Source organism: Electrophorus electricus, chromosome 12 (assembly GCF_041902795.1).
Source record: "Electrophorus electricus isolate QZ-2024a chromosome 12, ASM4190279v1, whole genome shotgun sequence".
NCBI classification, from domain to species: Eukaryota; Metazoa; Chordata; class Actinopteri; order Gymnotiformes; family Gymnotidae; genus Electrophorus; species Electrophorus electricus.
In genome coordinates, this window is record NC_137508.1 from 12237696 (window position 1) to 12262391 (window position 24696).

At 48.5% G+C, this 24696-nt stretch overlaps 1 protein-coding gene across 7 annotated transcripts; it reads left to right on the forward strand.

Moving 5' to 3' along the window:
• The first annotated feature begins 2 nt into the window (after positions 1 to 2).
• ttc7a (tetratricopeptide repeat domain 7A) lies at positions 3 to 24066 on the forward strand. Of its 7 annotated transcripts, none has more exons than XM_027002525.3 (20): positions 3 to 316; positions 2005 to 2168; positions 3847 to 4015; positions 6594 to 6724; positions 7110 to 7234; positions 7890 to 7968; positions 8095 to 8264; positions 8889 to 8952; positions 9407 to 9544; positions 10501 to 10584; positions 11167 to 11271; positions 11904 to 12021; positions 12174 to 12231; positions 12329 to 12401; positions 12827 to 12987; positions 16809 to 16925; positions 17023 to 17126; positions 17298 to 17432; positions 18784 to 18986; positions 23252 to 24066. In XM_027002525.3, exons 1-20 carry the CDS (start codon positions 187 to 189, stop codon positions 23468 to 23470), a joined length of 2547 nt encoding a protein of 848 aa, XP_026858326.2. In that variant the 5' UTR covers positions 3 to 186; the 3' UTR covers positions 23471 to 24066. The 7 variants fall into 7 exon arrangements, with proteins under 7 accessions (XP_026858326.2, XP_081580519.1, XP_035387318.1 ...); XM_081724393.1 differs by having other exon boundaries at positions 10555 to 10584; XM_035531425.2 differs by lacking the exon at positions 17298 to 17432.
• The last annotated feature ends 630 nt before the right edge of the window (positions 24067 to 24696 follow it).

A 24696-nucleotide genomic window follows, 5' to 3' on the forward strand; every position in this document is an offset into this window, starting at 1 on the left:
CAAATTATCTGTAGTTATCAAAAGCCAAAGCAAAGGCGCTCTTTGGAATTTGCTGCTGACGTTTCCCCGTTTTGTACTTTACGCAGAAGTCCCGCAGCACATGATTAGTGCTGTCGCTCTTAGCACTCCAGTCATTCCACTCGTGTGGTGCGATTGCACACATCGAAACATCGAGGCGTACCAGGGATGTCAGCCAGGATTTCTTTCTCCCAGTATCGACTAGAGGCGGAGATTGAGCGTTCTCGCGCCGAATGCCAGTGGGACAAAATCCCCTCTCTGGTGGAGCAGGTTGCAGCTGCCCGGTTCCATGAAGATGGTGAGTGATGACAACCTGTGGATTTGTTTTGTTGTGTTGATGTGTTTTGACATTACGCCAGTTGGCGGTTCCGTGTGAACTTTGTACTTCATGCGCAGCTGGTTTCTCAGCTTGGTTGTTTCAACTTGAGTCACTCCGATCTGACACAATTTTTTAGATTTGTAGTCTTGTCCCATTTAGAGTGTAAAATTGACTAAATAATACTATAATCCTATTATTTTTTACTTTGTTTGTATACCACTGATCAGAATATGGCATTAATCTGCCTCACCAGTACAAAGCTGTTTTTGTTATAACGGCACTGGACACATTTATTACACACACACACACACACACACACACACACACACACACACACACACACACACCCCTCTGTACCATGCTAAAGTAAACAAAGCTAAAGTAAATAGTCCCCGTGAAATACATTCAGAAAACTGAAGGAGTAGCCTCGGTAAAAACCGAGCTGTGCTCTCAAACCAATTAATAGATACTAGAAGAACATTTACTTTCTTCAACATACAAAGTGGTCTTCTTTCCTTTTTAGACTTCTCATAGTTTGATCCTAGTAGCTACCACATTTACTGTAGAAGTTCTGAAGTTTTTATTTATTTATTTATACTAGCATGAGGTCTATCCACACTCATGTCCACTGCTATGCCAACACCTGAACACACACTGTGGCAACACCTGTGACTGTGTCCCTGGGCCCCTGGATTGATCCATAATCTTTAAGGAAATCTGACCTTTTCTCTGTATACGGAGCCTGGCTGCAGGGAAGTGTCCGAGCAGCCTGGTGGCTCTGCTGGAGTCCTGTGGGACTGTGGGTTGCCGACCTCTCTATGCAAAACGAGACCATTCACCAGACCTACGAGTTAGATAGCTGCTTCTGTAGTTCTGTCACGTTGTGGGTGCTAAATAAAAGTGTCCGTAAAAGCTTTGGAAAATATGAAAGAATGCAACAGGGAGCTGTTAATGTGACATATAACACACAGGGCTCTCGGCTGCGCAAGATAAGCCAGATTACATCAGAGAATTGCTCGAGCTTGGAGCAAACAGGAAACGCTTCATTCGCAACGTGTATACGAGAAACCTACAGAAGGAAAGAGAAGGTTTTTTAAAGTGGTTTAACGTCGGAGTTGTGCCAATGCAAACACATCCAAGACCCTTAAGCACCACTGGATCCCTGCAGTGCTTTCCTGGCCTCATGCTATCTTAAACACAAAAAAAAAGATAAAAAGCAGAACAGCGTGAAGGACGCTGTGCTTTCCATCCAAGGTGATTAGGGTGAGCCCAGTGCTACACATTTATCCAGCCTCACCTCTGACCTCATCTGGCCAGAAGCTTTAAGCGCTTATGTTCATAGATGGCCACATTCAGGCGGCTCCGCACGGCAGTGGTGTAATCAGGATGAACTGTTTTTGTCACACTGCGGTTGTGTCATTCAGCGCACATTCTGTGTCATGTATGACAAAACAAACTCAAACAAAAGCAAAAACTGTGTTGTACTAGTAACTGGATTTTATAGCTTACTTTATTTGGTACATTATTGTACTTTGCGTCATTTTGGTTTTTTCAAAGAAGCAAGTCCAATTTTTGCTGTATCAACTTAAATTGTATATGAAAATAAACATGTATTATGGTTATATGTCTCCCTTTCTCTCTCTCTCTCTCTCTCTCTGTGTATGAAGATGACTATGGAACTCTGCTGCTGGCCGAGGCCCTCCTGGAGGAGTGTCTTCTGGAGAACATGTCTTTGCTGATGGACAACACTGCCCTGTCTGAACACACTCATCCCAAACTAGCCCAAGCCAAATCCCATCTGAACAGCCTCCTGAGGAGGGGTCGTCTGGGGGTCCGCATTTTATTTCGGTTCCACACTCTTTGTGTGTGTGTGTGTGTGTGTGTGTGTGTGTGTGTGTGTGTGTGTGGGGGGGGAGATAATGTGATATGAAACTTTTCTCGTATGTAATATACAAATATTATTTTTTCCATGAAGTATCTTTCACATTACATAAGCTGAGATGCTCACACCTATTAACAGTAGGCCTAACCACCACCGACACCTCCCACACATAAAAGAGCGTAACCACAGAGCAAGCGCCCAACACTCCCACAGCCTGTCACTGACCTCTTATTCTTTTTGCGCTTGACTGAGTATACATATAGTATACTACTAAAATAAATGTTAATAATAAATAGCGGTATGGACTGCTCGAAACACACAGCAATTCAGCTTTTCCAAGGTGCTAAATTGACCACTTTTTACTCCTTTTTGTGCTTCCCACGTTTAATGTGTGAATGCGGTCAGGCTAAAGATGCAGATATAAACCTAAGCTTTTGTGTACCAGTGCTTGCAGTATGAAACTGGCTTTGTGCTCTACGACAGGCAGCAATAGGATTGAGAAAGTACAAGATGAATTCTGTGATCCTAATGCTGAACTGAATATAACAAAACTGAGTAAACAATTCAGGACTTGTAATATAGAAATACAACAAGCAAAGCCCAAGGTCACAGGAAGACGAGGAATGAAAGACTAGCAACAACTGCTAACACTTAGGACAACTTAGAAATAAGGTTTAGTACTGCAACATATGATATGCAAATACAACAACGGTAGACTTATATAAGACTTATATGTACTTATATAAGAAGTACAATTTGTTGAAATCAGGAAAAGGTGTGCACAATCAACCATAGATAGACAAAATCCACTAAAACAGGGGGATGCAGGGACCTCTAGTGGCGACCTTAGACATGGACGTGACACTAGACTGCGAGACATTAGATTGAGAGTTTGAGACAAGCCATGGGTTCTCATTCTGACAAAAATGCAAATAGATCGTTTTAAATGATGAAAAAGTATTTGATGTTTATCAATGAGCATTTGGCTGTGAGGATTGTCTTTTCTAACAACAGCATATTTACCTTTGAAGTATAGACATTGCAAAGAATAGGTAAAGTGCGTTGCAATGTGTGAAGGTAGAGGAAGTTTCTAGAATTGCACATATGTGATACAACACATAAATTAAGCTCTAATCTAGCCTTAATTATCTTAGAACTGTTCTGAAATGGTAACAGTTGTGAATCTGCTTTTAAAATGTTTAGCTGTAGAAGAGGTTTTTGCATATATAGAGATAATAACCTGATTGTGTCATACTGAGGAAGCAGTCAGGCTTCATCTGACATTTGATGTGTGAACAATCACATTAATTTTGTAAAATGGCATAAAAACCTGACATTTTCCCTCTGACAGAATTCATATTTATTATTAACGTAAGACACAAATTTCAGTTTATCAAATGCCCTGGCACGTTCCACCGCAATGAAATGCTACGGGGTTTTGAACAGTTGTCAGCAGGCACCACTCACTCATGTGTCATGAGGTCAGGTCACACGAGAACGTTTTAAACAAAAGCATGTGCCATTGCAGCAGCTGAGTTTCATCTCACTGTCAGAGGTTTTGGGTTTCCCAGCAGTCTGCCTGTCCATTGACCTGAACTTCCCGGTGCTTGGCATGGTGTCTCTGCAGCCACGCCACCTCAGTGAGGCGCTCCTCCTCCTGGCCAAAGTGCACTACGCGCAGGGCCACTACCGAGACGCCCAGGGCATGTGCGTCCGAGCTGGCATCGAGGAGTTCACCCAAGATGAGCAGCCCCTCTACCATCTGCGCCTGCTGGCGGAGGCCTTCGTTATCAAAGGTACAAGCCATGCAGACATGACTCACGGCTCACGCGGCTCGTGAGTATAGCTCCCCTTTCGCTAGTGCTATCGGATGAAATCGTAATGCCACAACGTAACGGGAGCTTATTACAGTGCAAAGGCCGCATGCCTATTCACAGGTTAAATGCTTCATGTTACCTTTGGTGTTATTTGTACTCCAGCTTCCTCGCAGATTACAGCACCCAGCCCCAGGGTGTGTTTAAAGAGACCCTGAGCTGACACCAGAAGGACTTAAAGAAAATGCAGGACAATTGAAACGGCATCATGCTTTGGGAGGATGCATTGCCATGGGTTTCCATCTCGCGCTAATTAGGTTTGCGGAGTGGTAGACTGGTCGATAAACCTTCCAAACACAGCCAACAGAGCCGCAGTTGGCTGAATTGCTACGGCTGGAGGTTTCGGGTTGTTGGGTAGGAGTCACTGGCCGTCTGAAAACACATTTCCATATATGTCCCGTAGATGTGTTGGTGTGGCCTGTTTAAACGCAACACACCACATGCCGTCAGAAGGCCTGGAGCCGTTCCAGTACAGAGAATAGCATCCGCTCCAGGAATGCTCACCCTGGACTCAAAATGAGAGATGGACTTCTGAATTTACATTTACATTTGAGATGAAAATGCCATGACGATCGACCTCCACCCGTTTTATCTGTCTGTGTGAGTGTGTGTTTGTGTGTCTTAGTGAGTGTGTCTGTGTATCTCTGTGTGTGTATTTGCTTTCTTCATTGCTTATGTCTCAAAAAAAAAATAAAAAATCGTATAACCCTGAGATCAGGAAGTGATGGCTAAAAATGTAGTTTTGCGTCACTGTCTGTAAGAAAGACACTATATATAGTTGGCCCAGAATCTTGGATTTAAAGACAGATTGGTTCAAATCCTTATCAGAATTCATTTTTCATTGTGTGTGTGGCAAGACAATTTCCCCATACTTCTCCCTTAGTCTTACAAACACAAACACACACACACAGACACGCACTAGACTTCAAATGTTGGCAGTCAAAATATACTTCAGTAAGAGGAACTCTTCTGTTCCTCTGTCAGAATACGGGTTCTCTTTCCTGTATTCCATCATGTGCAGGGGGTTTGCCTTACAAAGGCTTCCAGGCCAGGCTGTTCCGGGACCCCCCTGAGCAGGGACGTCGCAGCAGCAAACCTCGCGCCCCATGACCTTACTGAGTAATGTCTATACGCACCACCGGTCTCTCTCCTCGCTTCTGGGAGATATCAGTCAACACCACATGACAATAAACACATATCCTCCTAGCCATTACCGGAGTTAATTTCCTCATATATACACACACACAAACACACACACACACACACACATTCGCACGCTCTGGCACTGCAGAAGGGTGGGAGTGGTGTGCCAGTAGGTGTGGCAGACGCCTCTCAGTGTGAGTTGGCATTGCTCACAGTTTTCTGTGGAAATGCAGTCTGCGCTCAAGCTTGGAGCTAGGAACTAAAACTGCATATTTGCATGAGTAATGGAGACCCCCCCCCCCCCCATTAGTTCGTATCCCATCTAAGTGGGTGTATGCCTTGTTCCCAGCTGGGATTTAGTGGTTTTGGACTGGAAGGCTGCTTTGAGGTGAGTTTGTCATTAGTCTTTGTAGAGCTCAGTACCAAAACAACTCTGCACTGCGGTTCTACACGTCACATCGTGGTATGTCTTGCACTATATTAAACACACTTTGGTGGACCTTTGATGTGTCACAGCCTTCGTCATTTTCACAAAACCCATTTCCTTTTGTCAGACCGATGTGGCCGCAGTGGTTCGTCTGAGTGACCACGCCACACTCCTCTGAACGTCTGAGACTGGTCAGCATCCTCATAGTGTACAGCAAATATGTAGAGAATTCATGGAGGGCACGTCTGCACACTGCAGCTATAGTGGCAATATCCGTGTAGCGGTGGTCGACGTTGTAGTAACAACTACCAAACAAAACATGGTACAGCTTTACAGTTCCTGGCAGCCGGGTTCATGGTTTCTGGTAAGCACAGCAGTACGGGGGGGCGTGGAAGGATAGTTAATCTAAATTATGCGTGTGTTCATGGCCTCCTCTGGACCTCCAATTGTTCCTTATTTGATTACGGCTGCCATCTGCTCCCCTGCTCTCTTCCGGTTGCCGAAGACGTTATTTGTGTATTAATGACTTCATCAGCCTCCCATGCCAGAGATATGCTTAAGGCCCCATCTCACCCTGTCACTGGGACAGAGAGAAATGTCTCAATAACGGTTATTAAAATATTTAAAGGACACACCTTGGCATGGGTTCTTATCTTTCTCTCTGATAAATATGATTGAATATGGTTTCATTTTCTCTCTCTCTCTCTCTCTCTCTCTCTCTCTCTCTCTCTCTCTCTCTCTCTCTACTTGTCTATACTACTTCTCTCATCTAGTTTTCATATTCCTGTACCACTAGCTCCACTGTATCATGATGGGTCACAGGTGCACAGTGTTTGGATATCTCTGTGCCTGTGCTGCTGGGGCATTTTGCGGGACTGTCTGTGCACCCTCTGTGCTGTCCTGGTCGAGCTTTCTTATGGTGTTTTTCAGGACTCTCTCTGAACCACCAGAGCATATCTGCAGCCTCGCGCATCCGCCTCTCTGAGAGGGAGGAGGAATGTCTGTCCTGTTACCTTTGTGCCTGTGATACTGCCCTGCTTTACCTGCAAGAGATGGACAAGGTCTGTATGCGTACGAGTGTGTGTGCGTGTGTGCGAGTGTGTGTGTGTGCGCGCGCGAGTGTAGGTGTGTGTGTGTGTGTGTGTGTGTGTGTGTGTGTGTGTGTGTGTGCGTGCGTGTGCGAGTGTGTGTGTTTGCTTGTGTGTGTGTGTGTCAATGTGCATGTGTGTGTGTGCTTTCCAGTTCAGTTTCAAGCCAAGTGTTCTCAAGGGTTTTGTTTATGTTCCATTCAAAACGAATATTTTTACAGTGAGCCTATTCTCCTTACTAGTGTATAAGTGGTATGTGCAGGTGTGTGAGAAAATGTTTAATAAGGCTCTGCTATGCTATTGTACTTATATCTTGCTTCAACTTTGCTGAATCCCCTGTGTGTTGCTGCTTGGTTAGACTGTTGGCACGCCAAGTACCAAGACTGCCAAGAGCTCCACCTCAGCTCCGCCAGTCGAGGTGGAGCCAGGATACTTCCTGCAGGCTGCCCTCCAGAGTGCATATCTCTGCCTTCTGCGTAAAGGGTGAGTGTGTGTGTGTGTGTGTGTGTGTGTGCGTGTGTGTGTGTCTTTGGGTGGGCAGGTGGGTGGGTGGTTTCACGTGTGTGTGTGTGTTTGCATGTCAGCATGTCAAGTATCCACACACTGTATTTCAGATCTATTACTTTTCCTTAGCAGTGGTCACCCACATGCCAGACAAGCAACAGTACAGATGCTCCACGTGGGCCCCATGCCTGTGCTGTGCTGGACAGGATATTCTCATGGTGTCCAGCAGGTGTCAGTGTTCCTCTGCGGAGCGCACCGAATGTGTTTGGGTCTGCTGCATGTGTTGTTGTCATACCTCAGTGAGACTGCAGAGGGCGTTCAGCTTTATCGATATCCCAACCCTGATTCATTCATAGCTTTCACAGCAGGTCTTGTCCTGACGTCATAAGCTGAAGTCGCCCGCGCTATTCCTGGCTTTCCTTCTGTACTCACTAGAGGAGTGTTCTATTTTAACCTGTTCCATGCTCTCGTCCCTCATGTTTGAATGCTTCCTCCTGTCTTGTGTGTGTGTGTGTGTGTGTGTGTGTGTGTGTGTGTGTGTGTGTGTGTGTGTGTGTGTGTGTGTTGGAGGGGGGCTCTGTGTGCGGGTGTATTTACGTGTGTGTGGGTGTGTGTCTGCGGGTGCGGGTGTTAGCCACTTAGCTCAGGGGACTCACCAGCTGCGGCGGGTCTTGAGGGTGGTGGAGAGTCGTGGCTCTCAGATCTTTCGGAAGGTGAGCAGTCGAACTCTAATAATAGAAAACACAGGCAGACAAAATGCAAGTTTTCCATTCGTAAATTTGTCCTTTATTGGTTCACACACACTCACACACATACACAACTCCCACCTTGTTGCGCAGGCAGTAACGCGGAGGTTAGCCGAGGTCTTGCTGAGCTCGATCGGCGAGGCCAGTTACTGGGGCCCTCTGTCTCCACCGCCCCCGGCCTGGCTCCACATGGAAGGGGCCAGCCACCCGAAAGATGCCATCTACCCCTCTTCCCGACCACCACAGTGCTACAGCACAGAAGGGTCAGGTCACATTCACTCTCACACACACACACACACACACACACACACACACACACACACACATAAACCCTCTCTCACTCTCTCTTTCGGCCTTGGCTCTGTCCCCTGCTGTTAAATCCATTTCTGCCACATTACTTGTGAGTAAGTATTTACCACGACACAGTCGGGGGGGAAACGAAGGCCAGAAGGGGAAAAGGAGAGAATAGAATGACAGGTAAGGAAATGGAATCTTTGCTCTCTCTTACCTGCGAATATAATACTGTGTAACTGTAGCGCTGAGCCTGAACAGGACAGAGGCTGGGACAATAGGCATCGAAGGGACGTTCTCCAACAAAAGGACAGAAGATCAGAGCGAAAAGGAGCTACTATGTGGGGCAGACAGATCGCAGTTCCCCCGTCCCCTCCAGAGCAGGAAAGCTTCGAGCTGAAAGCGTAGCTGACGGGGAGCGCGAGGAACAATAGGTGGCGCAGGCTGGATACCCGAGCGTGCGCTTTTCCGTGATACTGTCGGAGGACTTCTCTGTTACAGGCCGACACTTGTAACTAGACACAGACCCACGCGCGCGCGCGTGCACACACCTGCGTGACGCGTCCTGTGCCCTTCCTGTTTGTTCCCTGGCGCAGAGCGTTCTGTCCCCGCGACGTGGTGGAGGAGGCCGTGCTGCTGCTGCTCATCGCCGAGTCGATGGTGAGCCACTCTTTCACACTCCTGTCTCACTGGCTTCTTCTTCTCCTCCTCCTCCTCCTCCTCCTCCTCCCGTTCCCTTCGGCTCCCTCATTCTGTTGGTCTCCTCTTCACCGCAGCTATGGCGGGCAGTGACCGCGGTGTAACCAGATGTCCCTGGCTAAAGCTGTGGCTTTGAAAGCTGTTAATTACACCCGCTGAGGGTACACAGCGCAAGTATCCTAGAACGGAAGGAGTGCGTCACGGCGGCCACGGTCGCAGCGGGACAGTCTGTGCGTCCTCTCGTCTTACCGGGACGTGATAATCGGCGCTTCGGGCGGCTGTTTCATTAGTGGAATGAGCCGGGTCGGGTCCCTCACCTCGGTAGCCTCGAAACGCGCCCCCGGCTAGCACGCGGGGGCATCTTCTCACCTGTGCCAGGTACCTGAGAGGTGCCGCCGCGTTTCGCCCCCTGCAGGCCGGCGTGGAGGCCGTGATCAGCCGCAAGCCGGCGCACCAGGAGGCGCGGGAGGCCAGCATCCAGGATGTTTCGTCCGTCTATGACCTGCTCAGCATTGGCATGGCCAGGAGGGGGCAGTATGCAATGCTGTCAGAGGTGAGCCTGGTTTAAAGCTCAGGGAGAGTGCCGTGTTAAGGAGGACGGAGCGCTGATTTACCTTGGGGTTCGGCGGTGTTTCTGTTCCTCTGCTGCCCTTTCTTTGCTTTTCCAGTGTACCAGATGCTACCACTTCATTCTGATTCTTTCCTCCTTTCCTCTTTCCTTCAGGCTATGTGAGTTTTAGACCAGGTGCATTCCAGCTTACTCAGGTGAATTCAGGAACACAGTCCTAGTCATTCTAACAGATGTCCTCTGGTCACCCCACAGAGGACATCTTTCCTTCTTTATTACTAACAGTATGCTAAGTGCTTCTGACAGAGTGCCTAACATACACCTCTGGGGGACTTCAAGTTATTCAAATATTATTACAATTATATTTTCACATTTCACATCAAGAAAAGCTTCCACGTTGCTGTCTTTCTTTTATAATTCACTATTAAACCTACCCATTATGCTAATATATTCTTAGTTATGTATAATAGTCAGTTTAAAGGCCCAGTCAGGAATTTTCTGAAACCCATGAAGCCATGCTTAAACTAGTTTGGAGCTACATGGTATGGGGATCTTTTATGACTAAAGCAAAAAGCAGTTTTTAAGAAACAAAAGTGCATACTGTATTTTAGATTTGAGTAGTCCCTTTGAAATACAGCATGACCTTATTAAAAGTTCATTCAGTTGTTTATACTGTACATAATTTCCTTATATTGTCTGAAGGAATTTGCATTTGTTGCATTACAAATCAGCCTGCCAGCTGCAATAATTCCTGGATGAGCCTTTAACCAACAATACCAGGCATACACTCCATTTCGTTAGCATGTCAAATCACCACTATACTATATTATGTCATCTTAATTCATTTAATTATGTATGTGTGTGTCTGTGCGCGTGTATGCGTGCATGGATGTGTGCGTGTGGCTGTGGGTATGTGTGCGCGTGTGTGCGTGTGTTGCCAGTGTTTGGTGCGAGCTATGAAGTTCTCCTTTAATGAGTTTCACCTCTGGTTCCAGCTGGGCTTGTCCCTCATGGCTAGTGGAAAGGTGAGATCTAAAAACCAAATCTAGTCCACCTCATTTAACCCAGAGCATACAGGTGAATGCTAGACATTTGTTAAAGTACAGTCACTAAAAATAATTAAGATACAAAAAATCTTTGATAATTATGCATGCTAAAATGCAACGAGCTTGTCAAGTGGCACTTTTTAGAGTTTTCTATTATTGGGTTCATCATTTGACCCCGCTGACTGGAGCCAGGCTGTCAAAAACTTCTCAAATGCTGACAATGTGTCAGTAAATGCATACACTTCCACATGTGTGCCTGTATGTGTGTGTGTGCATGCATGCATGTGTTTGTGTTTGTGTCTGTATGTGAAACAGGAGAATTGATTTCTGTCACCAAAGTGACAGTGCAGATCAATGGGGAGCTCTGGAAATAGGCCGCACTGTATATGGACGTGCCGTTAGATCCAATTCTATTTTTAGCGTGCGCGTGCGTGCGTGCGTGCGTGTGTGCGTGCGTGTGTGTGTGTGTGTGTGTGTGCGTGCGTGCGTGCCACTGCCACTGTGTCACTATGTCACTGCATACGTGCATGTGTGTGCTTATTGGACGTGTGTACATTACAGTCTGAAGGTGCCGTGTCTGCGTTTAAAGAATGTGCTAGAATGAAACCTCTAGACCCCACACCACCACTGCTGGCAGCCAAAGTCTGCATCAACCAGCTGCACTGGGTAAACCCCCCCCCCCCCATCCCCTACCAAACACGCACACCCACCCACCCAAGGAAACACACACACATCATGCTCCCGTCATTCTCTTGAACGGCCTTTATATAAACTGCCCGCACATAAGCACAGAGTGCTGCAGAGTTTTGCTGCTTACAGTACAGTGTCCACGCCAAGTGGTCACCTGGCCACACAGAGAGCTTGTGGGCAGTAGATTACAGGCTCTCTGAGGGAGGAGCAGAGAACAGAACTGACATGGCATGCACAGGACATAAGAGGCTTATGCTTTTCATCGCGTCGGGCCTCTGGCCACCGGCCTCCACTTTACATGAAGCACATGGCTACAGCCAGGCTAATCACAGATCAAAAGCTCGAATCTTCAGATAGTGCCACTGTTATCGGACTTGAGCACAGAGTTGCCAACCCGAATGAGACGTAAGGCGTTACTTTAGATGGGATTTGCAGTCAGCATATCTAGAGTTTCATTAGTTTGACTGTCTAGTTGTTAGCTTGCTACTCACCTGTTATGTTGATAAATAGCTGAGAGCTACCTTGTACAGTGTGGCGCGATGTTGGCATCTCTTGAAGGGACAGACAGCCAGGATTTCTGTGTGTGTGTGTGTGTGTGTGTGTCACAGCTGGGGGAAGCTAAAGCTCTGGCGAAAAGCGTGATTGCCTTGGGTGAAGGAGCTGGTGAGTCCTTTCCCAGAGCGCACTTGGCCTTGGGTCTGTGCTTCAGCCTGCAGGCGTCCGACGGTAGGTGCCTGGCTCGCCCTGGGTCTGCCCGCGCGGTGGCTGTCAGTCACCCCGCACGCTTGCCCTCAGGCAGACTGCCATGTGTTCTGCTGGCCTGGTCTCGGCCTTCCCGTGCCGCGAGACTCAGCGCTCTCCCCTGCATGTGTTTACAGCCACGCTGAGGGCGGACCGGGACGAGTTCAACAGGACAGCCCTGTGGGCACTGCAGAGGTACGTCGGACAGAGGGCAGGGTTCACTGAGAGAATGAAAGAATGACACGTTCCTATGTGTGTGTGTGTGTGTGCGTGTGATTCCTCTCACTCTCAGGGCACATGAACTCGATCCCGAAGACCCTCAGATTGCCCTCTACCTCTCTCTTCAGCTTGCCTTGGTGCGACAGGTAAGGGGACAGACAGTCTCACCCTCCCACCTGAAAACACACCATGACCAGTCATGCTCTGCCCCTTGTTCAGTAGAGTTCGGCAGTCCATGTCTTTTACGTGTATCCCAGGTCATGCTGCTTGCTTTGAGTAGCTTCATGCTTGGACAGCTTGTTGGGTACCTATCATTTGCTGTAGTTTATTCTAATGGCTCCTGTTTGTCCTTGTGATTCAGAGGCGGCTACGGCGTTCTGGAATCTTCCGAACCACGCTCGTTTTCAGCACTCGTTCCTCAGATTCTCTTTCTGATCTCCGGCAGGCCTGGCGAACTGATCTCATGCCTCACTCTCCTCTGTCTCTTTGTTTCTATCACTCTCCTCTTCCTCCTCCTCCTCCTGCTCCTCCCCCTCCTCAACCTCCCCCCCTCCCTCTCTCGCTCTGAAAGGTGTCGGCAGCCATGGAGCCCCTGCAGTTGGCTCTGAGTCTGCGCAGTGATGACCTGCACTCTCTACACCTGCTGGCTCTCCTGCTCAGTGCCCAGAAACACCACCAGCACGCCCTCGACACGCTCGCGCTCGCCATCAATCAGTACCCCGACAACTTCAAGTATGTGTGTGCGCACACGCGTGTGTCTGCTTGAATGTGAATGCACGTGATTGAATTTCACCTGAGAATGTAAACATTTAGTAAAGCACAAAATCATTGTTGTGGGAGTGATTGTAAATGCTGCTATCTGTCTGTAAAGTGTCCTTGAGTCTGAGAGAGGCTCTATGTTGTTATTATTATTATTATTTACATTTATAATGTCGAGCACTTGAAGCCATTTTAAGCCATTTTATTTACTTAAATACATAAATTCTTCAACGCACTAGGTCTTTAGCCAGGGCTCAGCACCAGGAAGGACAAACCTGTCCTTCCAATGAGATCAAGGCCACATTCTCCCATTTACATTCAGTAGCACTGGTTTCTGGTTGCATTGTTTATGACAAAACTATTGGAGCAGCAGAACAGGTTTGTTTAGCTGCTGTCCCGTCGATCCAGGCCCGTAAAGCTCTGTCTATAAATCTGAGAAGAGCAGCATTCCTCCCACACCAACACCTCCCTTCGCCTTCACAGTGCATTAAATGTTCCCAATGTCGGCGTATTCAAACCAGAGGGTAAACCTCAAAGAACAACGTCTTCCCGCATTCGTCCTCGAGCGGCCCTTTGGCCGAAGATCTGCGCTGTGAGCAGACAGCCTGTTTGGTGCCGTAATCTTTTGTCCTCGCAAGTGTGTGCGTGGGGGTGGCCAGGGGGTGGAGTGCGTGTGCATTCGGGTGGGTGCGCGTGAGCGCACGTGTGTATGTCTGTATAACTGCTGTGTGCACACGCGGCGGTAGCTGGCCTCGGTGTCTCGCCCGTTCCAAATAGCAGAGGCACGGCCTTATTTAGAAAGGCCAGTCCAGGCATCCACTCTACACAGCCCCCCTGACTTCTCAGCGCTGAGCTGGGGACAGGCTGATGCAGTCATTATAGGCTCCAGAGAATATCCTGCCTATGTATACCAACAGCCTGCCTAGTCTTGGGGGATTGCTAGCCTAGTTTAGGTGCTAAAAGGTACGCGTGTGTGTGTGTCTAGGTGTCTGTGAAATGACATAGAAGTAGGTTTTCAAAATGTTGGATAATAAGATGATACCTGACTTTGACGAGCACGATGCTAGACCTGCTTGGCCAGCCAGCACAAGACAGATCATTCGAAGGAGGCGGCACATAAAGAAATCTCCCCCCAAAATAGCAATCCAAAACAGTAATGGCAGAAGGCCCTGGGCTTGGTGCTCTCGGGAGACTGCCTCCCCTGGGCCTGCGTGACTCACCTCTCTCTTTCCTAAACACTCGTAAATGCTCTCTCAGGGCACATCTCCTGCCTTCTGGCTGCTCGCAGGTGGCGGAGTGCGACTGCAGAGGTGCGGTGACTAACCCGGCAACAATAGGGGGCCTTTACGAGTGGAAACCATGGCGTGCCGCTGCCTTCAGCGTGTGACCGTGATTCGTGGTTTGTTTGCCGCGCTGCCAGGAGACGCAAACAGTTTCGGTGCTCTGTGGAGGATGAGGGTTAAGCCACACCCATCTGGCGGCCATGTTCGCGCATTTAGCAGAGTTCCTCTGGCTCTTCATATTTGAGCCAGGTGGGGTCACTGTTGGCTCTCTGGGGTTACAAACACACACACACACACACACACACACACACACAGACACGGAGCATGTGCAAGAGAGAGGGAGAGAGAGAGAGAGAGAAAGAAAATAGCTAAATGGTCAAGTGAAGGGACTATATAGGGCTATAGAGGGATATTAAGTTTACATGTTCACCTGTATGGGCACTCATTGAAAAAAAACCTTCAAGTCACTGTGTGTGGGTCTCGTGTGTCACTGCGCGTGTGTGTCTTTGTCATGTAGAATGAGGGTCAGAAATGACACAACTGTCTCTTTCTTTCCTTCTTCACTTCAACCCTTCTTTCTTTGTCCTCTCATTTCCAGATCCGGAGTTAGATATGCTCCGTGGCAGTCTCGTCCACCCTTGGCAAACTGGAGCGTGAGCTGGCATTGAGTGAGAGCCTGGGTCAGAGTCCGCCCCCGTCATATCGCAGAGCTCGCATGACGCGGCCTCTATAATACGGGCTCAGGTGATCATAGCACGGCGGGCGGCTCAGGTTTTGTTTGGTGGATCACTTTCCCCCTTTACATACAAGAAAACTTAGAAACGAGCTTGTAGACACAAACCCACGCAGTGCAGTGTGGTCCGCGCATAATTACACCGACCCTGTTTTTTGTTCGTTCGGCTCCGCTTGCAAAAATCAAACCAAAATCATTCTCGAAGCTGGTTTTAGGCTAAAGTGGCGAACTTCAGCTTTAATTTGAGAGTATCCATATCTACACTGCCTGAATCACATATGAATAACTGCCAGTCTGGGAAGGCAGTCTTTTGGATGAGTGCCTGAAGATCACGACCCACTCACATCGTATTCTGCCAGGCCTGTGGGGCAGCTGTCTTCAGTTCCGGCATGTTCCGCCGTCTTTTTTCCTTCAGTCTTGTCTCCTGTAACATAAATGCATGCTGAGCGGTAACTGTCTTGACCGGTCAGAAACACTCAACTTTTTGGTCCTGAAACGCTACTGTTGCTTTGCTCATACGTTTTAGGTTCATAGTTCTACCTCAAGGTTCCACCAGCATGGTTTTAAGGTACTTGAATCCAAGCCATCGAAGTGCTTCTGTTCTTTTCAGGATTTGGCTTGCTGCAACTGCCAACGGTCATGTCACAAGCTCATTATTTAGTGAGTTCCACTGGCAAGCCATACATTTCAGTTTTTTATTACTGATGCAATGTACACACACCATAAGATGTCCTTTTGTCTGCCACATTTTCTTCATTCTGTCACTCTGGTTCATCTCTTTGCCATCTATCTCAGAAAGCTGGAGGGGTTTTTTATGCACTTTACAGGAAACATTAACCGGACTGCTCTGCCCTTACTAGTGGTTTGAACTTTTTTGTTTTTGCCTGCATGTCGCTGATTGTTTTCATCAAATGTATTTTTGGACACGTACTGCGGGTTGTTTGTTACCGCTACAAACACCAAGCTTCTCACCACTGAACCAAACACACCTTTTTGTTGGACACACCTCAAGGGTTGGATATTTCTAATACGTTTTCTGGTGACCTGATTTCGTGGCCTTGACATTGTGGTCCTCTTGTTGAGAGACCACAGTGGCAGCCACGTTTAAAATGACTTGTGATGCCCTGGAATGGAGGCCTATGGGTAAAAAGGACTGTGATTCCTAAATGCTTTCCCTAATACATGTGCAAATATCCTCAAATTAAAACCGTTATGCTAAAACAATGAAAAGTGCCACTGTGCAACTGCTTACAGACTATGCTGTGTCTTATATGTAGTGTACTGCACTGAGCACATACAGCTCTGTCTCAGAATAGACACTGTGTCAGACAGATGTCCGACACGCTATCCTTCTGCTGCACTCTGCGTGCTTGTCAAATGATCTCTCTCTCTCTCTCTCTCTCTCTCTCTCTCTCTCTCTCTCTCTCTCTCTCTCTCTGAGACACATATACAGACACACCCACACGCTCACACCCACACACCCCTTTCACACAAGCTGCTAAGGAGGCACGATTGGCCGCCTGGCAGAAGCAGTGACGCTGGGCCATGGAGGCAGGCTGATGGCACAGACTGGAGGCTGTCTGAGTACAGACACCAACAGCCCAGCTGGACTCCCCTACACGTTCCAGCCTAGCTAAACACCACCGTGCAGGCTGTTTAACGGCATGCAGCAAATCTACGACACGCCCGTGCTGCGTGGACGGCTGCTTTGTCATCGGTTTTGGGTGTTACACTGGTGTGTGTGTGTGTGTGTGTGTGTGTGTGTGTGTGTGTTGCAGCTTACTCTTTACTAAGGTGAAACTGGAGGAGGCTCTGTTTGGCCCAGTGGCAGCGCTTCAGACGTGTGAAGAAATGCTCCAGCTCTGGCAGAGTCGCTACAATTTTGCCCGGCCCAGGTAAATGCTGCGAGCGTGCGTGCGAGCGTGCGTGCGTGCGTGCATGCGTGCTGGGGTGGCATGAGGCGCTGGAATGAAGCGCAGCTTGTCTTTGCAGTGAGACTGATGACAGCAGCAGCATCCTGCCTGAGCCCAGCCCACTGAGCACAAAGCCCAGTGGCCTGAACCTCACACTACCAGACTTCCAGGAGACGGAAATCGGTGCGTGTTAACGTGTGTGTAAGCGGTGCGTGTATGGGTGTGGGCGTGCGTGGAGTTGCGCAATTGCTGCTGAGGGCGTGTGGCGCTTGCATGTGTAATCAAGTCATGCGCAACATTCTTTTTTCTGTATGAGGACGTGTGCGTGTATGTGTAACTCATGTCCCGTGGCAGCCTCTCAGAAAGTCCCGTCTCTTGCTGTGTCTCGGCTGGAGCAGGCCATGTCCGAGGTGTCTGCCGTTAGCTCCGCCCACAGGCATGGCCCTGCCTACCTTTGGACTACCCTGGAGCGCATCTGGCTGCAGGCAGGTAAAGAAACCGTGATTGATGGCTGCCCAAGCCAATTGCCTGCCGGTGAACAAGAGAACATCGGGAGGGACTTTAGCTCATTTAATTGCCCCCATTTATATAATCTTTTCACAGTCGGTTAGTTTAATTGTCAATATAAACATAATCTTCCAGCTCTTTCAGCAGGACATCTTCAATACTGGTGAACAGCCCTTAGCACAGAGCTTGACAGAAACCATGAATCCGCCTGTCTCCTTCACATGACCCATATGGTAGTTCAGTATTATTTATATGCAGCTGTGTGTAAAGTGGCTTTCCCAGGGCTCCTATCAGGGGATGTGTGCCCTCTCATTTCCATTCCCAGCATTCCTCTGGCATGGGTTCATTTCCTGTCTGAAATGGGCTGCATCCTTGTGCGAGCCAAAGCCAGTGGGGTGGTAGCAGGGCCAACGCCATGCCGGAGCAGCACCGCATTTGTGCAGCTGGGCCCACACTGTGCCACCCAGCCGTCTCGGGGCTAGCGCTGTAGGCTACAGCAGGAACATTTCTCACGTCACATCTGCACATTCTATCATGAACTGATTGGCTCCCACTGGGAGAATCCGCAGTGACATCACTCCATCTCAGTTTCTCTTCTTCCCCCCTATTCAAAATGGACCACGGTTTTAATATTTATATTTTCCCTTTGTACTAGCCTGCCCAAACTCTCCCATCTGTGCTCCAGTAAAACAAACACACACACACACGCAGTCCCGCACACACACGCAGTCCCGCACACAGCCCAGCACACACACACTCAGACAAATGCACACACAGACTTTACTGAGCATGTAGTAATATGCCTGTTGGCAGCTGTGCATGCCATTTCTGAGCAGTGTGTACGTCCAAGGTCTGGGTGTGTCTTTGTGCTTCTGTGGGTATGTTTGTGTGCATGTGTGTATGATGTGTTGGCCTCTCTGTAGACTGCAATAGCAACCACACACATATTTAGACACAGAGATGTAAGTTATGTGTATCTTTCTGTAGACTAAGTAACCACTGTCACACTTTAAAGATGCCCAAACATAACGAACATAAAACAAACAAAATAAAACATTGTGTGTTACTTGCCTTAAATGAATCGTGGTTTATGATCTTCATAATATATTGCAAATATTGCCATAACAAGTCCTACCATCTCAGATCCTACCATTTTAAACACCTGTGATTCTTAATAAAAATCATTAATTACCTTTTATCTATCTAATCAGCTTAAGAGCTGCCTTCTATGTGATTGTAATTAGTGTTGATGGACCTGATTACTTGTTGCCAGTATGTTAGAATGTCTTAGTACTGTGTGTGTGTGTGTGTGTGTGTGTGTGTGTGTGTGTAGGGGAGCTGTTCATGGAGGACGGCCGCGTAAAGGAGGCACAGTTCTGCGTACAGGAGGCTGCAGCTCTGTTCCCCACCTCCCCCTCCGTGCTGCTCCTCCGGGCCCGCCTGGCTGAGCTCAGAGGCAGCAACAGTGAGGCCAAGAGCCTGTACGACGAAGCCCTGGCTATCAACCCCACAGCCCCCCACACACTCCTCCACCTGGTGAGGACCTCTCTCGCTTTTCGCTCAGAAACAAACACACGTCCACGTCTTTGTCATGCCGATCACACGCGCCGACGCCACACATTCAGCACAGTGCGAAGGTCACAATGGTACGCGACAGGTCATGCCCTCCCGCCTCACCGTGGCACGCCGTTACACGTGTTCCCCACACCGTGAACTTCTAAGTCCAGAACCCCAATCGGAGTCTTGAGAGATGGCAGTTTCTGCCTCTAAATATGTGCCTCAGGTCATCTTCACACCTCCACGGATTTATCATGTGGAAATCAAACATGAGAGTTTGTGATACGTACTCCACACCATCAGTGGTGTCATTCAACACATCTGCGATATGTTCCCCGTGGTGTAAATAAACATGTGTACTGTTTAACAGCTGTGGGATGGTTAGAACTCGCTGGTAACCACCGGATAAATCATTAAGCCTGTTTGTGACTGTGTACAGCCAAGCAGGTGACTTCCGAGTGACATCCTCACGCTGTTACACTTCCTGAAGTCTGTGTCGATGCGAAGAGGCAGCTGTGAAAAAGTTCTCTGCAGTTTGTTACTCACTGGGAGCCTTTTCATCCAAAGTTACACATGAAATACTGCCATCGGAAGTTCAGGAGAAGGGACTGACTCGACTGTCACACTGATGTGCGCGCCTCTTGTTCTGGACCTGCACCGTCTCCAGCATATCACCGGAAATGGACAGCGTCGTGAGCCGAGCGTGTGAGCGGGCGAGGCCCGGCCCGTTGGGAACCGAGGGTGTCGCGAGCATGGAGAGACCCTGGATGCAGGCCACTAGAAGCTCTGTTATGCCCAGGATCTGTTATTCCAAGCTGGAGCAAGCGCAGCGAAGGATGGGCAACCTCACCTCCCCAGCGCTTTGCCAAGCGGAGCACGTATCCCTGCTATTCCTGGACAGCGCGCTCACCCGTCAGTCCCCAGCTGCCATTAAAATCCTGAATCGCAGGCAGCTGGCTACACTGCAATAATAGCAGAGGCCAAATCCACTCCTTCAGCTCCAAGAATTCCAGGCTGTAGTATCACCTGCATCCACTGTACCCGGGCCTCGCTGTACCAAGGTGGGTGGGGGTGGGGGTGTGGAGCACTGTGGGGGGGGGGGGGGGGGGAACGGGCCAGGAGGACCCGCTCCTGTTGGGCTCCTGGCTGCAGCTAACAAACCTCAGGAATGACTCACCACCAAGCCACTTGCTTTGACGAAATTTCGCAAACTTTGTCCGAGTCCAACAATGTTCCTAATGGCTCTGTCAGTTAGATTGCGGAGTAAATGGCGGTGCCAAGGGGATTGCAGCGTTGACAGAGAAGCATTTTCCAGTGCTATTGTCTCGGAGGTGTAACCGGGAGGCATTCACGTTCCGCTCTATTCACAGTCCTCTCTGTTCAACTGCTGGAACGGATCCAGACTTTGTCTTTGCGGTGCTGACAACAGCTGAAGTCTTCTCTGCCCTTCTGCTGAAGTCTTCTCTGCCCTTCTGCAGAGTGTGATGGCACTGCAATGGAGACCTTTATCTGCTTCCCATTGTCTACCTGTGATTAATGCCAGTGAGAGTTCAATGGTAATGGAAGTTCTGAGTACAGGGAAGCAAGACAATGCAGCTTTCATTACCTCTGTTATTTATTATAGTGAAGAGGAATGTCAGTCTTTACCTCACGTGTGCACACACACACACACACACACACACACACACACACACACACACAGAAAGAGACTACACTTGAAGAAACCTCAACTCTCATTTACTGCACTTTCTCCAAAGATACCATGAATTTAGATCTTGTAGGTCCATGATGGGGGTATGCTCAATGAGCTGTAAACAGGGAAGGAGCACATGCTGGAGACTTCCAGCATGTGCTGCTCTGTCCATCCAGAACCAGTCCAGAGTAGGCAACCCCGCTTTAGGGTTTTCTGTTTGTGTGTGTGTGTGAGAGAGAGAGTGACTCATGAGCCGTAGGTTGGGTGTTATCGGTATAACTGTGGAGTCAGCTGAGTCAAACTCAGTGAAGCTCTGAACCCCTGTGTCATATGAGTTTAACCACATCAGCCATACTGCCTCACTGCACCTTAGTGTGACTCAGCACTGTCTCTGTTTCTGCTCAGTCACAAACACACACACACACACACACACACAGACACTCTTCTGTCTTTCTGACTTTCTCTCTCTCTCTGTCTTTCTCTCTCTCTCTCTCTCTCTCTCTCTCTGTCTTCCTCTATCTCTCTCTGTCAGATGGGGGTGGTTGTGAGGTGATTAGATAATGCAAATACATTATTTATAACACTTCACTCCTTCTCAGGCCTTTATGGGATTGCCTAGCAACCAGGGAATTGTATTTCACCACCAAGAGGTCTGCTAATGAGGAAGATATAGAAAGAGATACAAGGATTGAGAGGTGTGTGTGTGTGTGTGTGTGTGTGTGTGTGTGTGTGTCAGTGAGTGTTCTTTTGTGTGCACATTCATTTGTGCCCATGCCTACATGTGTTCGAGGAGGTGTGTCTCTGTGTGTGTGTGTGTGTGTGTGTGTGTGTGTGTGTGTGTGTGTGTGTGTGTGTGGATGTGAGTCAGTGTGGCTCAGCTCCCAGTGTTGTGCTGTAATAGCAGGTAGTAGTGGTTCAGGTAAAGGGCCTGGATCCTCACGGGGATCAGGTGTGTGTGCAGCAGGATTAGCAGAGCTTTACTGGGCCACGACCCACCACTGTCACAGTCAGCACCGCAGGCACTGACCCACCTCACGTTCCGGTGACCTGTCAAAAATCCGCACATCACTGCGCTGCAGTGCTAGCTGCCCTACATCAGCACTGGGACTGTGCTGATGTCTGAATGCCAGCATTAGCCCATCTAGCTGTAAGAAGGGTCGGAGGTCACAGCACCTATGTTCCCTTTTCATGGCTTCTCTTCTGTTGTGCCAACAAGCCCGGGCTATCTTGTCATCCCTGTAGGAGCTGTTTTATAGGGGCAACGGTGCGTGTGCTGAGGGTGGTGTCAGGTGTGCATTTCATGGACCCGTGTCAGCGTCGTTCATTCTGTCGGCGCTTGGCTCCTTTCTTTTCATCCTCTCCTCCTTCCATCTCTCTCCTCCCTCTTGCAGGAGTCACCCGCTTCTGCTCTCAGCTTTTGAAGTGCTCGCATAATCAGCAGCCATCTGTTGCCGTATCAGTGTTGCTCTCCATCTCTCTGCCTCATAGTTCTGCTTTAGTGGGTGTTCACATTAGTGTGCAGACATGGTCACTCAAATGTGTGTGTGTGTGTGTGTGTGTGTGTGTGTGTGTGTATTGGTATGTATTGGTATGAAGGTAACGGGTAAATGCGGTTACAGAGTCTTTCACTGGGTGGGGCATGCACACAATGTACATTATGAAGTCTGCATTGCAAATATTACAATGTTAGGCTTAAGGTGTCTTCTGAGTTTTTATTTGAAATATTGATCATGTCAAATGATAAACATTATAATGCGAGAAAGATTTATTTGGGTACTATTATAACATCATGCATGTCACTCTCTACGCTGTATGTAAGTTTATACATAACACATGTACACCAAAGCACTGCAAAACGGTCATAATCTAACTACCTAGCTATAAAAATGTCTGTCTCTCTCTCTTTTTATGTGTCTCTGGAATGTATGGCTTTATTTACTCTAAATGAGCAAACTGATTTTGGAAAAATCTGAGGATTTGACCTTTCAGAGAGATGGACAAAAAATGGAAGCAGAAAGCAAAAGGACCGCACAACGGTATCGTGGAGTAAGCCAAGGCTGTAGCTTAAGTCCAGTGCTGTTCAGTATGAGCGAAGGGACCCTCAGCTTCCCATTCATGCCGGCCCAGATGAAGTGAAGCTTTGTAGTGCTGTCTGCATAGAAAGACTCACCTTCCCAACCTCAAGCATGCTTGGTGTGTTTGTGTGTGTGTGTGTGTATTTCGGGTGTGCGAATATGAGTTGTCAGTGACGCAGCCGAGTCGCGATATACTGTCTGATGTGAAAGTCCCAACCTGAAAGGCCTCTGCTAAAGATGAACATCAGCGGGGCATGTTAGCAGAGTCATCTCCATACGCGCACATAAAGACACACACATGCGTCACACACTCTCTGTAACTCTTTTATTTGTAGAAAGAGCACATGAATCCGCTTGGCATCAGTGCCAGCAATAGAACAGCAGTAAGAGTAGATGAAGAAAGCTGGGAAATTAAAGCATGTTAGCGAGAAAAACTCACTCCCTCTCTCTCTCTCTCTCTCTCTCTCTCTCTTCAGGGTAAGCTGCTGGTCCGGACGGGCCGGGTAGGTCTGGGGGAGAAGGTGTTGCGAGACGCGGTGCAAGTGCACAGCTTGGCCCACGAGGCATGGAGCAGCCTCGGGGAGGCGCTACAGTCGCGGGGCAGCGCCCAGGCCCCCGACTGCTTCCTAACCGCCCTGGAGCTGGAGGCCAGCTGGCCCATCAGACCCTTCACCATCATCCCCCGAGAACTATGAGGGCAGACCCGCCCCACCACGCCCGCGGCCGATGGGGGAGTCACTAGGCGCATGCACTGACACAGTTAGTCATGCGCAACCATTCACAAACATGTGCATCAACACACTTGTTTTCCCACTGTCACAGTGTTTTAGGTCTTAAAGAAACAATTTTATTTCGAGCTTTTTTTTTAGATGTGTTGTCGATAGCTACTGTCTGCGTTTCTTGTGTTATGCATGCATTTCATCGAGTTACACTAGAATTTGTAGACATTCACAACAAAATCAATTTCACAATCCTTATAAATCAGTTTAACCCAATGACGACACACTTTACACGTTTGCACAAAGGATCTCCGTGGTAGCATGAACAAAGACTGCTCATTGTAAATATGACTGATGAACACCAAAAAAGAGCTACTGTAACTACTGTATCACCAAAGGAGGTGAATATGAATATGCTGTACTAAATCATATCCGTCTCAGTGCTGAATACCCAAGTCACGAGATGTTTTACTGAATTTAGGTATGATTCTGAATGTGAGAATGCCCACTCCTTTACAATAAAGCCCAATCGTGAGACCCCACGGTTGTGTTTGTGCTTGTGACTAATTTGCACTGTCCCCAGTCCTGTGATGCAAGCATCGAGGCAGGAGATGGGTGAGATCTTATGTAATGTCTCCTGCGAAACTGGAAGGCCAGTCTTCTTTCTGCAGGGCCGCTGTGGTTGCCTAGCAGCCAGCCCTCGTCCGCGTTACTGGGGAGACTGGGAAGGCTTTGGCGCAGAAGGCCTCTCTCCCGAAAAACCAGCCCCGCGCTTTATGGAGCCACGCTCCTCACGCGCGCTGCGGAAGGAGAGGGGCATGTGGCAGACAACGGAGTTCCGTTATGTAAGCACTGCAAAGCAGAACCGTCCCGCCTGCCGGAGAGGATGATGTGGGAAGCAAGAAAGCCAAAAAAAAAAAAAAAAAAAACCCCCCAAACATCGTTATCCTGGCACACAGCGGGTTTGTATGTTCACTCTTCTTCCAGCTCGAGTGCTCTCTCTCTCCTCTAAAGCGAAGCTCCACCGTCTTATCTTGAAGGTCCCGGCGCTGTTAGTAGGCCGGTCCTTGTTTGCAGGCACGTGCGCGACCCTTCCTCCTCGCTCATCACTCAGGTTTTCCACTCGCCCGGCTGGTGGGTAAGGGGAGATGAATGGGTGAACCAGCTAGCTGATGTATAGGACCACATGGGGAGGTCATAAC

Coding starts and splice junctions, on each gene's coding strand:
- ttc7a (XM_027002525.3), top strand. CDS start 187: ATGTCAGCCAGGATTTCTTTCTCCCAGTATCGACTAGAGGCGGAGATT. Junction 317..2,004: donor TGCCCGGTTCCATGAAGATG/GTGAGTGATGAC, acceptor CTGTGTATGAAG/ATGACTATGGAACTCTGCTG. Junction 7,235..7,889: donor CTCTGCCTTCTGCGTAAAGG/GTGAGTGTGTGT, acceptor TGCGGGTGTTAG/CCACTTAGCTCAGGGGACTC.